At 31.6% G+C, this 18243-nt stretch overlaps 2 protein-coding genes across 9 annotated transcripts; one reads left to right on the plus strand and one right to left on the minus strand.

The window, feature by feature from the left end:
- The first annotated feature begins 375 nt into the window (after positions 1-375).
- On the plus strand, positions 376-9429 carry LOC148190876 (uncharacterized). The gene is made up of 9 exons (XM_088101198.1): positions 376-524; positions 635-641; positions 869-1525; positions 2234-3019; positions 5050-5529; positions 6305-7120; positions 7751-8482; positions 8796-8856; positions 9056-9429. The coding sequence occupies exons 1-8, from the start codon at positions 376-378 to the stop codon at positions 8808-8810; spliced, it is 3642 nt and encodes a 1213-aa protein (XP_087957324.1). The 3' UTR covers positions 8811-8856; positions 9056-9429.
- Positions 9430-13647: 4218 nt separating this feature from the next.
- Positions 13648-17972, minus strand: LOC124830630 (inorganic pyrophosphatase 1-like). 8 transcript variants are annotated; one of them, XM_088102552.1, is made up of 5 exons: positions 17185-17969; positions 16597-16731; positions 16120-16177; positions 14719-14854; positions 13648-14204 (listed from the first exon to the last, which is right to left on the minus strand). In XM_088102552.1, the coding sequence occupies exons 4-5, from the start codon at positions 14839-14841 to the stop codon at positions 13878-13880; spliced, it is 450 nt and encodes a 149-aa protein (XP_087958678.1). In that variant the 5' UTR covers positions 14842-14854; positions 16120-16177; positions 16597-16731; positions 17185-17969; the 3' UTR covers positions 13648-13877. The 8 variants fall into 8 exon arrangements, with proteins under 8 accessions (XP_087958678.1, XP_087958681.1, XP_087958679.1 ...); XM_088102555.1 differs by lacking the exon at positions 14719-14854 and having other exon boundaries at positions 17185-17972; XM_088102553.1 differs by lacking the exon at positions 16597-16731.
- Between the last annotated feature and the right edge of the window lie 271 nt (positions 17973-18243).

Genomic DNA, 18243 nt, shown 5'->3' on the forward strand with positions numbered 1-18243 from the left:
GTGTCTAAAAGGATATACGGTCTCGGTTAACTAAAAAACCGAGGCAGAAAATTATGCTGACCAGTTAAAAAAATAATATTTAATTTTTCGAAGAGAGTTATTGCACCGGGTTGCATATTAATCGAAATTGTATACCATTTATGCCTCAGTTTTATGTAACCGATGCCTATACAACTTTCAATACTCAGACTTTTCCTTTCCCAACATTCCAAAACTTTTTGTCTTTCTCTCTCAAAACCTTTCTCTCAAAACCTTTCGTCTTTCTTTCTCTCAAAGAACCTTTCGTCTTTCTTTCTCTCAAAGTCCAATATTTCACCTTTTTCTGCTTCTCCCTGGTGTAGTACTCACCCTTCACCGGCGACATCTTTGAGGTCAATGACGGGGATCTCGAACTGGGTATGGCTCCGATCGCCAGAGACGGCGATGTCTTCCGGCGGCATGACAAAAATAAGAGGGATTTTGGTGATGCCCACCCTTAACACCGCCTTTGGTTTCTTCGAAGGCTTTCAGCTCCAGTGGCGGAGGTAGGTGCGGGTGCCTGAGCTGCTACTGTAGTGATCTTTAGTTCTCTAATGCGAATCTTATCATCAAACCTATAAATGAAATTATTCCTTCAATTTCTTTTCATTGTAAGGTTACTTGTTAATTAATAAAAATCCTTTTCTTCGTTCTATTCTGTTACTTTCTATAATCTTAATTTTGTAAGTCCTCATTTTTATTTTATTATTATGATTTGCTAGTATTTTTCCTATTTGCATGTATTTCATCAACATTTTCATAATCATGAAAGATATATTTCCAAAATTTTACAATACAATCAAATTTGGATGTGATGAAAATGAAAATCTAAATCTAATTTCTTTTGTAGGAGATTATATCAAATTTGAGTGAGAGAGATATACAAGAGTTATGTCTTGGCTCAAGGTGCATTCCAAACTCCAACTTCGGTCTCTTAGAATCTCTAACTCTGGATGATTGCCAGCTTTTAGCAGATGTACTCCTACCGTTCAATTTACTTCATTTCTTAACTAATTTGAAGAAGTTGGAAGTTAGAAACTGTGATTCTGTCAAAATCATCTTTGATGTCAAATATACAACACAAGACAGAGAAGTGACCTCTGTGGGACCAACCCTTCCTTTTTCTTTGAAGAAATTGACTTTAATCAATCTGTCAAAACTAAAGAATGTTTGGAATGAAGATCCTCAAGTAATTCTAAGCATGCACCATTTACAAAAAGTTTGTGGTAAGGAATGTGAAGTCCTTGCAAGTGTGTTTCCACCATCAAAAGACAAATATCTTGTGAAACTTGAACATCTAGAAGTGAAAGACTGTAAAAGATTGATGACTATTTTTGCAGAGGATAATATAGATCCAAGAACAAAGCTAGAGCTTACATGTCCCTTTGTGAGATCATTGGAACTTCAGGGTTTGTCCAGCTTCAAGTATTTTTACTACAACTCACTGTATTGTGAAATTTTTACAGATCTAGAATCACATACCATGAATCAAGTCGGAACTGAAAAGGTATGTACGACTATTTTATCACTTCCCCTTCAACTAAAAATTAAATATGGAATCATCAGTTTCTTTAATGGTTTGTCATTGTTCCGTAGTACGAATTACTGTGAAAACTATAACTTATTACGAATCTCGCATCATGAAAGGCTATTTATGTCAATGTATACAAAAGAGATGGATCTCTAGGCACACACAACAAAGAATAAAGATAGAGAAAATTTAGACTAGACAAATAACTGAAAATTTTATACTATGAGGAGAAATTACAACACTCTTAAGAATTCCTCAATTGCTTAAAAGCAAGAGAACTAAAGAAGGAAGAGAAGAGAATGGGATGAGAAATGGGGAACCTTAACCTCTCTTTTATAACCAAAGGAGGAAGTCCCTTACAATGTTTTATTAGATGTGGAACTTCTCTCCTTCACATTTTTCTCAGTTATTCATGTGTTTGTCATTGGGGGGAAATGGAGTAGATATGATTTTGCAAAGAGAATTTAAGAGAAACCTCCTATAATTGTTTGTCATTGTTTCATGAGTTGTACGAAATATTGCGAAAATTAAAATATGAAAATTTCACGTACAATGCCATCACGTGGCTAATTTGTCACCAACTATAAATTATTAGGAATCTGTCATATTTATGTCATTGTATACAAAAGAGATGGATCTCTAGTTATCAAAAAATAACATCCTTTTTCATGTGCTTTTTCTCAGTTATTCAAGTGTTTGTCATTGGGGGAAAGTGGAGTAGATATGATTTTGCAAGGAGAATTTAAGAGAAACATCCTACACAACATAAAAGCACTTACTCTCTGCTTGGGTTCGGATGTATTTCGATATAAAATTCTAGAACAGGTTCCTAATATAGAGAAACTTGTGGTGTGTGATGGCTCCTTCAAGAAGATGTTCTGTCGTGAAAGTCCTGATAATGTGTTACAGCAGCTGAAAGTATTACAGTTGGAGTCCCTTGGAGAGCTGGTTTCCATTGGGCTAGAGAACTCTTGGACTGATTCCTTTGTCAGAAACTTAGAAACCTTTGAAGTCATTAGATGTTCAAGTTTAAAAAACTTAGTAGCATGCACAGTTTCTTTCTCCAATCTGACATATTTGAAAGTAGAAAATTGCCATAGCTTATTATCATATTTGTTAACATCCTCAACAGCGAAGTGTTTGGGTAAACTCAAAAGAATGGAGATAGAAGAGTGTGATTCAATTGAAGAGATAGTGTGTAAGGAAGATGGGGAGGAATCTGAGGATGAGATAATATTTCCGCAACTCAGTTGTTTGAATCTTGATAGTTTATCAAAGCTCAAAAGGTTCTACAGAGGGAGTTTAGGTTTTCCATCCTTGGAGGAACTGTCAGTAACATATTGCGATGAGATGATAACTTTGTGTGTGGGTACTATAATAGCAGGCAAGTTGTTCAAAGTTAAAATTCAAGAGGTTATTCAAGTGGAAATTGATCTCAACTTTACTATGAGGAAGAAATATCTGAGAAAGGTACGTGTTTAATGTTTTTAATTTAACATTTAAAATACATGTCTGATTATTGGTCAATATTGATATTTTAAGAGTTTGACTTTATGGCTTTTTTCTTTGTCAAACTTATTAGTAATGAAAAAAAAAATAGAATATTTTTTCCAGTTAAAATTTTTATTGAGAAGTTTTTCCAAATAAACTCTGCTAACTCCCAAATTCAAACTATGTAGTATGTTAAATGATTTTTATTTTCACAAATAAGGTAAAAAATTACTAAATAAGGCTTTCATAATTGTCATGTTATTAAATTGTTTTATAGAGGGATTATTATGGTTTTAAAAATATTAACACCGACAATCCAATCAGATATTTACACACACACACATGTATATATATATTATATATATATATATATATATATATATATATAAAAGCTTTTTAATAAATGATACTTCTATGTTTTTGTAATTTGTCACCTTTATTTTATTTAGAAATATACTTTACTTTATTAGAACTCTAATAAAAATTATAAAGACAGTTATGCAACATAAAAATAAAAAAATTAAATAATTTTTAATTATAGGAAAGTTATTTATTTATCCTAAATCATGTTAAACAAAATATATTGTATCTTACAAATTTCCCAATAGTTTTCTATAAAATGCACCAAAAATACATTGAAAAAGAAAATCATTTATATGTTAACAAAATGTAAGTTATCTATTATTCAATCATAATTATTTTCAAATAAATTTCAAAATAAATTACTTTAAAAATCATATTTAACAAAAACTATGATAAACTGATGGTTTGAAACATTGTCCCAATAACCCATACAAATTAAATTAAATTTAACTTAATTAACGTACTCATAGTAAATGGTAAGTTTATTAATTAAATAACTTATAAATATAAATAAATAGAACAGAATCAGATATATTGTATATGCCATTTCAACATTAATTTAGTATCTTTACTATATAAAGGATGTTTTTAATTAATTTTAAATTTTTATTTATTAATAAATTGTTTTGCTTATATTTATTTTATTTTTAATTGCTATACATTTGTCATAAAGAATATTTCTTATTAAACTCTATATTTTAAAATATTTATACACAAATTTAGGATAATGTAAAAATAACACATTTTTAAACATATGTATGATATTTAAATTAAAGTAATAATAGAGATAAAATGAATCATCCGTAATCCAAATAAATAAATAAAAGTGATAAAAATAAAATAAATATACTATAATCAATGTTATAGGCTTTTAAGGATAACCTAGAAATTATAAAATAAAAACTATAAAGAATATAATAATCATAATAATAATACACTAATAACAAAAGTAGTTTGTTATTATTGTCATTATCTTATTTAGAAATATATTAGAAACGGTAATTTTTTTTGTAATGTAAAAAAAAATAATAATAAATACTTTATATAAAAGTAAAAAGAAACTTAATAATTGTTTTAAGAGATAACTAGATATAAATATAAAAGGTTAAAAACTAAGTTCAAATATCTCGCTTCTAAAGTTGTACATTTAAGTTGCTATTTTTTTTCCCGGATATTAGTAATAGATAGAGAAAACATTAGAAAATAGATTAAAGGGCATGTGAAACTTAACTTTTAGGGGCAGAAAAGTAAAATCAAAGTAAAATTAAGTGAAAATGTAATTTACATCCTTATATTTGAATTTAGTCTCATTCATCAAGCTTTTATTATTATCAAAGTTGAATTTTTAAATTAATATTTATTTAAATACATTCCGAAACTTAAAAGAAATAAAAAAATTAAAAACATCATAATATGAAAAACTTTAGAGATTTTTGTTTATAATTAACATCTATACTTAAATTGCCAAAGGAAAGTATATATATATATATATATATATATATATATAATATGAAAGGTGACCGTAGAAACAATTTTCATTGTAAAGTCTGAATTCTTGATAATCCTTGTACAACATTATAATGGGGAAATTTTCATGACCGTAGAAACAATTTTCATATTTCATTTACATGTTCTGATTTCCACAGATTGCATCATCATCGAAATGGGGAAAGAGTCTTGAATTCAGAGATAGGACAGACCTACAAGAGATGTGGTGTCTCTCACTTCAGATACCCGACTTTTGTTTCACTTACTTGAAAACCTTTATTGTGAATAAATGCAAAATTTCATCATATTCTGTGCTACCTTTCTCTTTACTTTCTTTATTACCCAAATTGAAAACATTGGAAATTAAAAACTGTGATTCTGTGAAAACCATATTTGATGTAAAACGTACAACAAAAGACACATCAATTACCTTTTCTCTGAAGAAATTGGTTTTACAGAAGCTGCCAAATCTGGAAACCGTTTGTAGTGAAGTTACAGAAGCTAATCCAGCTCATCGAGAAGGAACAAATCCTATAATTATGTTCCCCTTTGTGTCGTCGTTGACACTATTGGATTTGCCCAACTTCAAGCATAATACTATATATGGCATTCATGATGATGCACCACCAACATTTGAGGTTTGCGCTTCTTCTTTTTTCAATAACATATATATAATGCATTAAAAGTGCTTGAATCTTTGTAAACAATCTCCTACCAACCATCGAAATATTTCTCATTGTTTTCTTCCTGTAGAAACCACTATTCATCTCATTTATAAAACTTTTCTACTCAAAATTAATTATAAATATCAAAATGGTTGCCGCTTTATGAGCATACTTGGTCTGACTAGTTCATCCTTTTTTTCTCTTTTAAATGCTCTTGTTCACACATATTTTATTTTATCTTGAAATGTTTCAGTTTTCCACTAATTGTTTGGTATTTTGTGTCAGTATTTTAAGGTTGTGAAAGGAATAGTTGATGGGATAGAGAAAATGTAAAAATAATTGAATATAGAGAAAATGTGGAGATAATGGAATGTGAAAATAGTAGTTGAAAGAAGTGTTGTAGATGTATTTAGTTGTAGTAGATGGTGGCTTCATTCAAATGGTAGAGTACATGGGTATTTATAAACCCATAGATTATTCTAGGATATGCTGGGCACAACTTACGTGAAATGTCCTAGATTTTTATGTATGTAGAATATTCTTGATTTTCTTCTTATCTTAGATTTTTCTATAATATTCTAAAACTTTATTACATTTCAGTTCTTCTATCCTAAGAATTTCTACATTCTTCTAGAATTTGCATTACATTTTAATATTTTTGCATGAAAGTTCACAATTTCAATTTTACAGAGTTGAATTTATGACTGTACAAACCTGCTTTTACATGGTTATTGGTTTCTCGTTGCAGCTAATTATACCCAACTTAGAGCATCTGACAGTGGGTAAAAATGAATTAAAGATGATTGTGGACGGAGAATTTCAGAGAAATCTTTTAGACAAGTTAAAAGTTCTCGGTCTGTGTTTTGATATTGAGTGTGATGAATTTCCGGATTATGGATTTCTACAACAGTTGCCAAATGTAAAGAAGCTTGTGGTGTGTAGTAGTTCATTCAAAGTGATTTTCTTCGATCGAAGACCAAATAATTGTGAACTTCTATCACAGCTGAAAGAATTACGGTTGGAGTCCCTAGAAGAGCTAGTTTCCATTGGGTTAGAGAACTCGTGGACCGATGCCTTTGTCAGAAAACTAGAAACTTTTGAGGTCATCAGCTGTTCCAGTTTGGAAAACTTGGTAGCATGCACAGTATCTTTCTCAAATCTGATATGTTTAAAGGTAGAAAGTTGTGATAGTTTGTCATATATGTTTACATCCTCAACTGCCAAAAGTTTGGGTCAACTTCAAAGAATGGAGATAAACAACTGTAAATCAATTGTAGAAATCGTATCTACAGAAAGGGAGGAAACAGATGAGAATGAGATAATATTTTCGCAGCTCAATTGTTTAAAACTTAATAGTTTATTGAATCTCCGATGGTTCTACAGAGGCAGCTTAAGTTTTCCATCCTTAGAAGAATTATCAGTAAGATATTGCTATGTGATGGTAACTTTATGTCCAAGTACGCTAAAAGCAGACAAGTTGTCACAAGTAACAATTGAATACGACAATAATATTCCACTGGAAACTAATCTCAACTCTACTACGCTGAAGAAATTCGAGAGAGAGGTATGTGTTTAAATTTTATTATGATTCTTGTCGTTATAAATACAGCATCTTAGAACACATTTCGTGATGTATGGACATACATCTGTAGAATTTGTTTAAATATGCAAGAGGGCTTAGGACAACATTGAAAAATTATCATAATTTATTTAACAATTCATCAAAATAAACAGTCATGAATATCATACTTAAACTATATTAACCAGAGCCTACTGCAATTCTAGGCTACAGAAAATATATATAAAAATGTAATCTTATGAAACAATTATTCAAAATCATAGTCATAATGTATTACTTTCATGTTTTTTAACTACTACATAAGAGTAGCCTACTGGAAGTCCAGGTGACAGAAAAAAAAAAGATGTAATTTTAATCATTACAAAATTTTGCTATAACTTCTAATTAATTTTATTTATAAAAATGTCCATATTCGTAACAATAAATTTTATTTATTTATTTACATTTTTAAACCTACCTAACGATTGACCAAGTTTTCATGTTAAGACAACTAAATAAAATTATAAACCTCATATAAAAAGTGAGTATTTCATATTTGTAGAGTAGTAATTTGAAAGATATCGTTGACTCTTGTACATAATTAGTTTCATTTTTTTTTTATTCTTGCACGTGCAGATTTCAGAACTTAAAAAACTTGAACTCAAAAGCAGACCAAAACTAGCAGAGATATGGCATGAGTTCTGTTTCAGTAAGTTGGCCACATTGATTGTGGAGGACTGCCAGTTTTTATCAGATGAAGTGCTACCCTTCCGTTTACTTCCTTTATTACCTAAATTGAAAACATTGCAAGTTCGAAACTGTGATAATGTGAAAGTCATATTTGATGTAAAATCTACACAAGAGAGATTAATTACTTTTCCTCTAAAAAAATTGGTTTTATCAAAACTGCCAAATCTGGAAAATGTTTGGAATGAAGATACTCGTGGAATTCTAAGCATGCGCCATCTAGAACAAGTGTTTGTTGATACATGCAAAAGCCTTAAAAGCGTGTTTCCAGCATCAATAGGCAAAGAGCTTGTGAATCTTGAAGATCTAGTAGTGAAAGACTGTGAGGGATTGAAGGCAATTGTTGCAGAGGAATCTGATGAGAATGAAGAAATCATATTTGAGCGGCTTCGGGTTTTGGATCTTACAAGATTAAAAGAACTGACGTGCTTTTGCGCTGGCAACTTCACTTTAAGTTTTCCATCTTTAGAGGAAGTCTATGTCATCGAGTGCAGCTCCATGAAAACTTTTAGTGCAGTCACCAAAATAGATAATCCGACAAGGTGGTACTATTCAGAATATGCGAGACCCCGAAAGGAAACTGATCTTAATTCTGCCCTGCACAGAAATTCTGAAGAAGAGGTATGCATACTTTTGTCTTAATATTTGTTCCATAGAATTAGGTGTATGCTAATTTGTAACATTCTTTTTAATTTCCTTTTATCAAGTGGTATGATTCATCATTTTCATTAAAAAATACTCTACATTTTCTTACCTACAATTTATAAGTAGCTAGGTTATTCTCTTTTTTCAATGGAAAAATTTAATTCAACTAATTCTCGAAGGGGAATTCAGTAACAAAGTCATAAACAAGGCTAGTTATTCGTGCTCTGAATTGGTAAATTTTTTTCTATGATGAGTGATACTATATATCATTTTCTCTATGTACGTGCAGGTGATCGATGATTAATTAGAAGCAGTTTTTCACATCATAACATATGGTTACGTAAGATTTGGTAAGTAATTTTGTATCAGTGTCATTTTATGTTTTATTGATATCTATTTAAGGGGATATTTCTTTGTTAATTTTTATTTATGAGACTATTGTACAGCATGATATTCGCTACAATACTACTTTTACTTCTTCTATAGTTTAATTTATAACTTTTTAAAATGGCTTTTATGAAAGTATAATTGCTTTTATAATTCGTCTAGGTTGAGCCCCTGTTGCTGTCTCCAATATTGCATAAATTAAGAGGAGATTGATGAAGACATAAAGAATGGATGAAGATGAATGTGTCCCGATTTTATTACGTGTGATTGTGTTTACAAAAATGAAAAAAAAAATGTTGTTCTACCCAGTCGAAGATGAATGTGTCCCTATTTTATTAGGTGTGGTTGTGTTTAAAAAAAAAAAAAACAACAGTTGAAGATGAAATACATTATTATTTGTATTATGTAATGTGTGAGATTAAAAATGATGAACAGTCATGAATATTCATTAAAGGTGAAGTGATGAACTGTCACTAAATATTGACTGTATTTGCATGTGGTTATGCTGATTAAAAAAAAATGTATGCTTGTATTCATTTGCTCTTAATTTTACCTTCATGTGATCATAATGATTCGCTAGTACTCAACTTTTTTTATCATGGTTCACTTTTGAGTCTTCTGTTGTCACATAGGTAATGTACATGCGTATTTGTTTATAAAAGAAAGTTGATGAAGGCATGAAGATTTTTGAGAAAATGTCTCATACAACATTTTAATAGAAGCTCTGTGCAAGAATAAAACTGTAGAAAGGTTTATTTTGTTGATGGAAGACATGAAGTAATAAACTACTTAAAAAAGTAATTTCAATTTAAATATAGATTATAATTCATGTTTAAAACATCCACATGCATTTTTAACGAATAGTTTTATGAAGTTGGTGAACTATAAAAACTCAAGGTTGTCAGGTTCCTTTCAAATTTCAGGTTGTTTTTAGTACTTTGAACCCATTTTGAAAACAGCAAAGCCGAAATAAGAAGCATACATTGAAAAATACAGCATTTATAAATAAAAATATTTAATTTGTAATTTCAAGTTTATCTTTGTCTTGGATAATTGGTTTAGCTGAATTGAGAATTGTACTAATAGTCATTTATGAACACTTAACAGGTATGTTAGCATGCATTAATGGGTCATATTGCCTTATTCTTTACAAATATACGGTATTAATAATTGATTAATGAGTTTAATTGCCTAAAAATATACAACATTGATCGTTAATCAATATGTTTGGTTGTCACAAGCCCTATAAATATAAGATTATAAGATTGATGTCCAGTTAAAATAATATTGATCTATCATAATAAAATAAAGATTTCTTTATGAAACATACTGACTTGAGCGTTAGAGTGTCTTCTGTAAATCAAAAACCCATCGGAGTGGATTGCGTTCTTGGAGAGGATTGGACGATCGAAAGAAAGCAGAGTAAGGAGGGACGGCCGACCCTCGAACAAATTCAACCGAAACATTTGGCGCCCACCGTGGGATCGGGCGACATCCCCATGAAATCACAAGGAACCATACATGCACTCGGCCTCGACATTGCTACTTCGCATCAATACCTGCACAGGAAGGTTCAACCCCTTACCGCTCTCGATCAGTTGGACCACCAACATTCAACCTTGTCAGGTTCTAATGACTTTTCATTATAAAAGAAGATTATAAAATATTAAATATTTTGTTTAACCCATATATATTTTTGTGAGTAAAAATATTCTGCACAAGAAGGTTCAACCCCTTATCGCTCAGTCAGTTGGACCACCAACATTCAACCTTGTCAGGTTCCACTAGCTTTTTATAAATTATAAAATATTGAAGCATTTACTCTATTTTATTTAACGCATATTTTTGTGAGTAAAAATATCCTGCACGGGAGGTTCAGTTCTTTCCCGCTCGGTCAGTTAGACCACCAACATTCAATCTTGTCAAGTTCCAATGGCCTCGCTCTCGTGCGAGCATCAACTGGACACATTTGTCCTCATCTATTTTGCAAGTCTCAAGGAAGTAAAGCACCTACAGTTCATCCGTAACACATCTTAATACGGACTCCTCATTTTTGGCCTTCAAATGTTGGACCGCAGATCAAACCGACTCGCCTACTTAGCCATTCAACTTCATAACCTAAACTATTTTGATATTAATTTGATTGGCTACATGTTTTGGCCATTCGAATTCGAATTGCTATTTTTTCTTCGGTGAAGATGATAAGACACTACGCACAAACCACTCGGCCAACTAAAAATGTCGCTCAGTGATTCTAAAACAAATTCACTTAAAATTCTAGTGACGAATGCCGCTTAGTGATTCTAAAACGAATTCACTTAAAATTCTAGTGACGAATGTCGCTCAATGATTCCAAAACGAATTCACTTAAAATTCAAGTGGCGAATGCCACTTGGTGATTCTAGAACGAACTCACCTAAAACCTAAGTGGCGGGAGCTTTCATAGAACTCCTACATTGCGCTGCTCGGTGATTCAAAAGCGAATTCACCTTAACCTAGGGCGGAAGGAGATTCAAAAGCGAATTCACCTATTTGCTTGTCCTTTCTTGGGTTGCATATGACCCTATAATCCTGGAGCCACTCCTTCTAGTCCTTGGAATTCAAGGGAAGGATTGGTGAGCCACATTATCTCAAAATATCTACAGAGCTTCTGAAAGGTCTAAAGATAATATAGAACTTGGAAGAACAACATGCTTCTAACATTGCATTGATAAAAGCATTAAAAATAGAGTTATCGTGCGTGTATAAGGATCAAATATGTGCTTCGAGATCGCAAATCGACATGAGGTTAATGACCTGATGAAGCTGAACAATTGGTTTGAAAGAGTAAGGGACAAGATCGACTTCATGCTGGTATGAACTTGAGGATGAGAGGAAATTAAGCAAACGGTCATAGAGCATACACCGGAAATTAGCTCCAGATCTCTCAGATGCGAAGTCCTCTCTTTCTAGAGCTCTAAAAGAATTAGATTGAGAGAACAAGAAGAAAATTATTGGGTAAACTAATAGTTAGTCAATCTTATAATGTTACTTAAACATATGTACTTTTTTTTATAGGTTTAATACATCATTTGTTCCCTACATTTAGCGGTTGGGTTCAAAGTGATCCTAACTTTTAAAAAAGTTCAGTAAGGCCCCATATTTCGTTAAAAAATGTTCAATCTGGTCCTTTTCGCTCACGCCGTTAAAAACATAACGGTGCAAATGCCATCGTGGCCAAACCTGTGTGAGTTGTGCAGTTTGATGAATATGTGGCCGAAAGAATTAAATGCAGAGAGAGAAACGTAAATGACTGTTTGAAGAATTAAATGCAGAGAGAGAGAAATGAAAATTGTTTTTAATGGTTGAAGAGAGAGATACTGATGTATTGATTAGAGAGATAATATTTCTCTGGACATTACCCAACAATGCACCAGTTTTATACACCCACCTCTAGATTCCACCCTATATCACTATATATATTATTCCACTAAATAATAACTCAATAATGATATAATTTTCGAAACCCATAAAACTATATATTTCACTGTTAGGACGACATCAATATAACTAAAAAAAAGAATCCTTGCTTATTAACAACAAAATCGTGAACATTAGATAACCTCTGCACCTCTCTCATCAATCTTTATATCTTCAAAGAAAACTCCTTTAGCTTCCCTATACCTATTTTATAAACCCAAAATTTAAAATCTCCACAACAAAAATCTTAGCCTGTAACCCTTCACCTTTCTTATAATCCACCCATGCAACCCCAGAATATAATTTGCGTACTTTACCTATCAACAAGGGACATAACAGCACATGCACAACAACAATTTCATGCACTTGGTATTAACCATATTATGATTTCCCTTCCAAGGTAGGTACCACGAAAACCATTAAATGGCAATATTAAGAACCCATTCTAACTCTCTGGATTCCAACGTCTACACTATACAGAAGAAAATATAATATTTCTCTTCATCTTACCTTGGCCCCCACATGCATTGAAACTCTTCACTTGCAAAAAGAAAACATGCACTCATACTATTATGTGATAATAGTACATTACTCAACATTTATACCACTTCCATACATTTAATACCCATCAAACATTTTATGCAATTACAAAATAATAATTTATTATACCCATAAACCCATGTTGGTATCTCTATTGAGAACACAATCCATCACCAATGCACTCTATTGTCATATTTCACTCATACAACACGTTAACACTTCCTACTCTTATTTACATTCTTAACCTAGCCAACCCATGACTACCCTCCAAAGATTCACGAATGCACTTATCCCTTACTACAAAACCACATGCACTGTAATCCTTCAGCCCGTGCATTCATATTCACTACAAGAAAAAATTGAATTACATACAGACAAAATCCGTATATAAGGCCCAAAATCCGTATATAACACTTGGTTACATACGACTTATATACGGACAAAAATCCGTATATAAAACTATCGTAGCTAAATTACATACGGATATATCCGTATATAATTTATATACGGATTTTTTCGTATGTAATTATATACGGAAAAATCCGTATATAAAATCCGTATATAAATTATATACAGAAAAATTTGTATATAAAATCCGTATATAAATTCTATACAGAAAAATCCGTATATACAAGCTGTATATAATTTATATACGGAAAAATCCGTATGTAACTTATGGTTTTATAAAAAAATAATTAGATGATCTCACATCTTCACCCAATAACTAATAGTTTCATATACTGATAAAAATCAAATAAAGCTGTCAAATTATAAAAAATAATACCAAATATCTCTAAATTTTTATTAAACCGTGATGTTTACAACTGGATGGTCCTACCTCATTGTAACTAGATTGTCATCAGATATTCCAGAAATTAAGGCAGAGGTAACTGACTATGCAATATATACTATTATACTATTGAGACAAAAATTAGTCATGTTATATTCTACTTTGGTCCATTGCAAAAGTTACAAAACCATGAAACTATGGTCGAACTCGTAGAGCTTTGGGCAAAGCCTCATGAGCAGTGACTGACAAAGTCTGAAGCTTGCAATAAGAGGAAATGAAGGGAGAATAGTCTCCACTTCCATCTCCAAGTTCTTCTCCATCACTCCAACCATGAATGTCAGCCTTAAGAAGTGAAGGATCTCTGCATATCAGATCCCACAATGGAAAGTTCTTCCTTGGCATCATAAAGTCCTTCTCTTTCAACCTCAAACTTGGACAATAGTCTCCACTTCCATCTCCAAGATAGATCAACCTCTTATCCTCTTCTGATATTAAATCTTGGATTCTCTCTATCACTAAACCCTGCAATCACAAAATAACGTCTTTCAATCTTTGATAATTGAAGAAGCTTCAACCCAACATTTCATAATTTTGTATTTATTTGGAACTCTTGGTGGGGCCTATGTCAAAAATAATCCTTATTCTGTATTTCAATCAAATCTTGTGGGCTCATACCAAAGACAAAACCAGAATGGCATGGTTGCTTGGTTAAGAAAAATTTTGATATTTTTTAAGGCCGAGAAATCAGGAAACAGCACTCCACAGTTAGCACTTGTCAACATGATTAAAAATAGAAAATAGTACTTTCCCAGAAACTAGAGCCAATTAACATCAACTTGAAAACAATATCTGGAAATGTGTACAGTTGCCAACTGCATATACCACAATACAAACCTATAATATATATAAACACAACTATCCATCACAATAGTTTTCATTCAACACCATACCAAACATTTTACATTTAAATAGATATATTACATAAACAACTTAACAAAATATACTCAAACCTATTAATGAATTATTGAACACTTACAATATCAAATTTACGATTTTTCATACAATCAAGAGGCGTGGAAAGATTTTGTTTGGATAATGATATCTCTTCCAATACAGTGTTGAAATTGCACACAAATTCTCTAATTTTCACTTCAAGCATCTCAATTACAATCCTGAAAAGAGAAAAGTACTATTAAAATTGGTCTGTTACTGGATTTTCTGTAGCTAAATTTTAAAATTGAGACATAATGATTGTACACCTATAACCCAAAAAAGATGGCAGCACATTTTGAATGGGGTACAAGGCGTCCAATGAAGCTAGAAGAAATAAAACACGACATACTTCAATTAAATTTTTCCAAAATAATAAAAAAATTTATATTGAGATTTACAATGAAACACATGCCTCCAATTGAAATTAAACTAAAACTAATTTGAAAAAGGATACTTACACTTCATAAAATTTGCAGTATATCAATACATCAACATGGAACTTTAATTAGAAATCCTAGGAAGATGATAAGGCAATGGGAATTTTAAAAAAATGTTTCTAGGATCAAACTAAAGAAAACATAGAAAAGTGTAGAACCACTTTACTTTTTAATCTTATGGATACAAAGAATGTGAGACAGTAATGTCCCATGATATTCACACTAAAATGACACCTATGTTAAAGTTGTATTTTTTTTCCTTTTTATAATTACAATTACCAAAGACGAAGATATTTCTTCGACTACAATTAAAATATAATGAAATGGTACTTTATTTCACTTGTTAAAAAACTTCACTTATTTCGTTTTGACCCTTTTCTCACAGTAATGATGTTACAATGATCACAGACAAAGAATTTAAGATCCAAGATAATCAAATAAAATATAGATTTATTATGTGTTAAGTCTAGGGGTGGACAAAAATCCTTTTTCCCCATCTGATCAACTTTTGCACTGTTTTGATCTATTTAGAATTCATTTCATCAAATCTGTTTTTTGGTGACTAATTGAGTACCAGGAGCCTCTTTGGATTAGCTTCTTTATAAGCTCTTTTTAAAAGAGAAATATAAGAAGAACCTTTATCATAAACTAAAATTAATTTATCCATATGTTACTTTGCAGAACCTTTATCATAATTCCTCTAACTTCTTATTTTTAACTCATGCATAAACTAAATTTGGAACTTGTCAAGTAGCTATACAAACAAGTTAAAGTAAAAAAAATTAAGACTCTCTACATGCCAAGGATTATGATTGAGCATTTAAATATTCATGTGAATTACATCACCCCTACCTAATTTTGGGCCACACAGTGATAAATGGCATCCTTTGCATTATAAGAATACAAACACACAACCTGATTTCAAATTCATGATGATCAAGAGTTTATTACTTGAGCATGGCAATACCTATTCAATTATAACTGCTTTCACATTAAAAATGTCTCACCTTCTCAATAAAATCTGTTAGGAGAAATAACAGGTCCATTGGGTAAGGTCTTACCATCCTGCAAATATATGAACTTTTAGTATCACCTAAAGATAGGAAATGTACAAGCTAACAGATATAATTATGCTTTGAATGATATATTATTCACAGTTTTTCTCCTCTTTTTGAAACCAAATCAGAGGATAATTTTCTTGGTAATTCATATTTTACACAATTTGATTTCATAAAGTAAGGCTACACACTAAAGCTACTTTTTTATTACAAGACACAAAAAACTTTCATGTTCGACATAGTAGACAACCCAATTTTTATGTTGACTCTAGCCTACTTGGGTTGTACTGCTACGCCATTTCTCCAGGTAGTCTTAATTATTTATAGCTGATATAGAAAAGAAATTTAAGGTAAAATGGCTTATTAATTAATAACCAAGTTCCAGATAACAATCTTAGTGGGGTCAGGTGCTCAAAACAAAATAACCTTAAAGATCATTCTATTTTTCCTGTACATTCCTTCCAAAGATAGACTTAAAGTAAACAACTAATTCTCCTGAGATTGATGACCACAATGGGTACATGTATAGAAAGTAGTTTGTCCTTCATCTGCTGATCTCATCTGAAAATAGAATGATTGAAATAAATAATTTTGGACTATAGATAAGATTCAGATCAAATTTCCAAATATACGTTATAAAGTCTAACAATACCTGTCGTGGTGAAGCAGTAGCCTTCAAAACAGAAATTGGGAGAAAGTGATGCAAACCAATCTCTCCCCATTACATAACTCCATGAACATTATTACAATCATTTCATCAAAAACCTAGAGTGCATTTAAGCTTCTCTTACGAATTTCATCAAACATATTCGTAGAGTTTGTTTCTCTTCACATTTTAGGTACTGTTATAGGTTGGATTAGTTTACAAATAGTTAATATCCACATTTTATACATTCTCATCACTCTATACATAACATTTGCATTTCAGAATTAGAATAGAAGAAAACAAGAAATAGTCTTGCGTTTGTGACTCATTCAATAATATTCTCAATCAAAAAACACATAAAAAAATACCTTAAAAGCCCTCTGAATCTTCCCTAAACGCAACATCAGTAATACAAATATCATTGTATGAAGGCCTGAAGGCGCGATTTAAACTGTAATGAGGCACCTCCGGTGAAGAAACGCAGCGGAATGATGTAAATTGGGAAGAGAACTCGAGACCAAGAGCTGAATCAGTGGAGAACGAAAACATACCCTGAGAATCCAGGAATACTCCAAAAACGAAGAGGATTCGACGCGAAAAACCCTAAAACCCTAGGTTGACGAAGGAAACCTAAAATGGATCGATTAATCGGTGTAAATGATGTTAATCGAAGAATCAATCGGTGGAAAGGCTTTTAATCGATAGAAAAGAGGATTTAATCGGTTGAAAATGAAGAGAATGGTGAAAAGAGGTTGGAGCCCTAACGAGAGATGTAGATCGACTAATGAATCGGTAGAACAAACGTTCTATGGTTGCAAAGGCTATGGAAAAGCTAAATATGAAAGAAGAAGAAGATTGTGTGAAGAGAAATGGCTTGCGAATGAGGAGCTCTCGAGTGGAAAGAGGAAGCTCGAGGAAGACGAAATGTGAAAGATGAGAGCAAACCTGAAAGGAAGATAGCGTTCAAGAAGAAGGGGAAAAGCCACAAGCACGCACTGATGAAAACGAAGAGAAAGCTCGAAGGAGGGATCAAGAAGTTCACGTCGAATTGAAGGAGAAGCATGAGGAGGAGTAAAGATGGGGAAGAAGCTTAGAGAAGAGAGAAATGTAAAGAAGGTTAAGGAAAGAGGGTTCGAGGAAAGAGGCTGAAACTTTAATTTTTCTTTTAAATAATGATTTTTCAAATCCGTATATATTATCAGTAGATAAAACTTGTTTTTAGTTATATACAGATTACAACAACTACATATGGATTTTATCCTTCGAAAATCTTCCCACCATCACGCGCTAAAATTATATATAGATTTTATATATAAATATTCAGTAGATAAAAATCTGTATATAATATCCGTATATAATTTATTTTTCAAAATCCGTATATAAAATCCGTATATAATATCTGAATTACATACAGATTATAATCCGTA

The sequence above is a fragment of the Vigna umbellata genome, chromosome 11, assembly GCF_029865625.1.
Source record: "Vigna umbellata cultivar VRB3 chromosome 11, Vumbellata_1.0, whole genome shotgun sequence".
NCBI lineage: Eukaryota > Viridiplantae > Streptophyta > Magnoliopsida > Fabales > Fabaceae > Vigna > Vigna umbellata.

Bases quoted from the DNA above. Each gene is read 5' to 3' on its own strand.
- LOC148190876 (XM_088101198.1), top strand. From the start codon at position 376: ATGACGGGGATCTCGAACTGGGTATGGCTCCGATCGCCAGAGACGGCG. The intron at 5,530-6,304 runs GTTTGCGCTTCT...TTCTCGTTGCAG, and splicing joins ATGCACCACCAACATTTGAG to CTAATTATACCCAACTTAGA. The intron at 7,121-7,750 runs GTATGTGTTTAA...TTGCACGTGCAG, and splicing joins TGAAGAAATTCGAGAGAGAG to ATTTCAGAACTTAAAAAACT.
- LOC124830630 (XM_088102553.1), bottom strand. From the start codon at position 14,841: ATGCTTGAAGTGAAAATTAGAGAATTTGTGTGCAATTTCAACACTGTA. The intron at 14,205-14,718 runs GTAAGTGTTCAA...TTGTGATTGCAG, and splicing joins AAAATCGTAAATTTGATATT to GGTTTAGTGATAGAGAGAAT.